At 40.3% G+C, this 2,500-nt stretch overlaps 1 protein-coding gene across 1 annotated transcript in view; it reads left to right on the forward strand.

The window, feature by feature from the left end:
• Nucleotides 1-2,500, forward strand: part of Chc (clathrin heavy chain) — a 40,136-nt gene that overhangs the window by 28,755 nt on the left and 8,881 nt on the right. Inside the window, exons 9-15 of the mRNA XM_086553013.1 lie at nt 1-771; nt 901-1,077; nt 1,236-1,424; nt 1,571-1,696; nt 1,822-1,993; nt 2,121-2,323; nt 2,437-2,500. The exon at nt 1-771 is cut by the window's left edge and continues 162 nt beyond it; the exon at nt 2,437-2,500 is cut by the window's right edge and continues 82 nt beyond it. Coding sequence (XP_086409139.1) covers nt 1-771; nt 901-1,077; nt 1,236-1,424; nt 1,571-1,696; nt 1,822-1,993; nt 2,121-2,323; nt 2,437-2,500 — 1,702 coding nt within the window. The remainder of the gene's footprint in view (nt 772-900; nt 1,078-1,235; nt 1,425-1,570; nt 1,697-1,821; nt 1,994-2,120; nt 2,324-2,436) is intronic.

Here is a 2,500-nt window from a genome sequence, read left to right on the forward strand (position 1 = left end):
AACAAATTTGAGTCCCTTGAGTTGTGTAGGCCCGTTTTGGCTCAGGGAAGGAAGAACTTGTTGGAGAAATGGTTGAAAGAGGACAAGCTGGAATGCTCGGAGGAGCTGGGTGACCTTGTGAAGCAGGCAGATCCAACACTTGCCCTCTCAGTGTACTTACGAGCAAATGTACCCAACAAAGTGATTCAGTGCTTTGCTGAAACTGGTCAGTTCCAGAAGATTGTGCTTTATGCCAAGAAAGTTGGATACACTCCAGATTATATTTTCCTTCTACGGAATGTGATGCGTGTCAACCCAGACCAAGGTTTGGCATTTGCGCAGATGCTGGTTCAGGATGATGAACCCATGGCTGATGTTAATCAGATTGTTGATATTTTCCTCGAATCGAACTTAATTCAGCAGTGCACTGCATTCCTTCTGGATGCCTTGAAGAACAACCGCCCCACAGAAGGCCCACTCCAGACACGCTTGCTCGAGATGAACCTCATGTCTGCCCCTCAGGTGGCAGATGCTATCCTGGGTAACCAGATGTTCACCCACTATGACCGTGCTCACATTGCCCAGCTGTGTGAGAAGGCTGGCCTGCTGCAGCGTGCCTTGGAACACTACACAGACATGTACGACATTAAAAGAGCAGTGGTTCATACACACCTGCTGAACCCAGAATGGCTGGTCAATTACTTCGGGTCACTCTCAGTTGAAGACTCACTCGAGTGTCTCAAGGCAATGCTCACTGCCAATCTTAGACAGAATCTCCAGATTGTAGTGCAGGTTAGTGTTTGACGTGATTGTGTTTGTTTTACTTGTAAACTTCTACATATATTTGCATGAGGAATGTTGGAAAAGTATTCATTATTACATATGTGATAGTGAAATTAAAAATGTTTATTACTATTACAGATAGCAACAAAGTACCATGAGCAGCTGACAACAAATGCTTTGATTGACCTTTTTGAATCCTTCAAATCCTTTGAGGGACTTTTCTACTTCCTTGGCTCCATTGTTAACTTCTCCCAAGAGCCGGAGGTGCACTTTAAATACATTCAAGCAGCTTGCAAGACAGGACAGATCAAGGAGGTAAGTTGCAGCAGGATTTTGTATACTTAATGCATTGAAGCAGTTTTGAATAGATAGAACTTTAAGGAATATGTTACAAACTAAAGAAAAAATACCAGTGTATAGATTTTGTGATTATATGTATAGATTTTTGTGTTAATTTTATTAACCTTTTTTAGGTTGAGAGAATATGCCGTGAATCCAATTGCTACAATCCAGAGCGTGTGAAGAATTTCTTGAAAGAGGCCAAACTCACCGACCAGCTTCCACTCATTATTGTTTGTGATCGTTTTGACTTTGTCCATGATTTGGTGCTCTACCTGTACCGTAACAACCTGCAGAAGTACATTGAGATTTATGTACAGAAGGTATGTCTTGATGGTGCTTTTGACTGTGGAAGTTAGTAGGCAAGAAATTTAAGATATTGGACTTTTATTTTAAAGAATTTTCAGGAATTGCAGTTGGGATATGTGAAGGCACACTGTGAGCTTCAAAACAATACTCAATTTTACAGGTAAATCCATCACGTCTGCCAGTTGTTGTGGGAGGTCTTCTTGATGTTGACTGTGCTGAAGATGTGATCAAGCAGTTGATCATGGTTGTGCGTGGACAATTCTCAACAGATGAATTGGTGGAAGAGGTAACTATGATGACATCTTGTTTGTTTGTATTTTTGATGTTTAAGGCAGGCTTCAGTGTATGTTAAAAATAGTCATTAGTATACTGTTTTTCTTTGTGGACTTAAATGGAGATTATCCATTATAGGTGGAGAAGAGGAATCGTTTAAAGCTGCTGCTGTCATGGCTGGAATCTCGTATTCATGAGGGAGTCAATGAGCCTGCCACACACAATGCCATTGCCAAGATCTACATAGACTCCAACAATAATCCTGAGAGATTCCTGCGAGAGAATAGAAACTATGATAGCAAAGTTGTGGGTCAGTATAGATTTTTCCATATTTTATTTTTTACATAAATGTGATGTTTAGAAATCATAAGATTGTGTTATTAAAGAATCATCTTCTATTGGTTATAAAGTGTGGTAACAAGGTAATTTAATTTCAGGCAAGTACTGTGAGAAGAGGGATCCACACCTAGCCTGTATTGCTTATGAACGTGGTCAGTGTGATCGAGAACTGATCAATGTATGCAATGAGAACTCGCTCTTCAAATCAGAGGCTCGCTACCTTGTGAGGCGAAGGGATCCTGAGCTCTGGGCTGAAGTCCTTCAGGAGACAAATCAGTACCGAAGACCACTCATTGATCAGGTTAGAGAGAGAGAGAAAAAGGAGTAATTAATTTTATTTTTGTTTGCAATATGTTCAATTGTTTTCTATACTTGTTATCCAGGTGGTTAATTAATCTGCTTTCATATTTATAGGTTGTACAGACTGCTTTGTCAGAAACTCAGGACCCAGAAGATATTTCTGTTACTGTGAAAGCAT

The sequence above is a fragment of the Penaeus japonicus genome, unplaced genomic scaffold (assembly GCF_977035675.1).
Source record: "Penaeus japonicus unplaced genomic scaffold, GWHDUDI00000001_assembly GWHDUDI00000027, whole genome shotgun sequence".
Taxonomy (NCBI): Eukaryota; Metazoa; Arthropoda; class Malacostraca; order Decapoda; family Penaeidae; genus Penaeus; species Penaeus japonicus.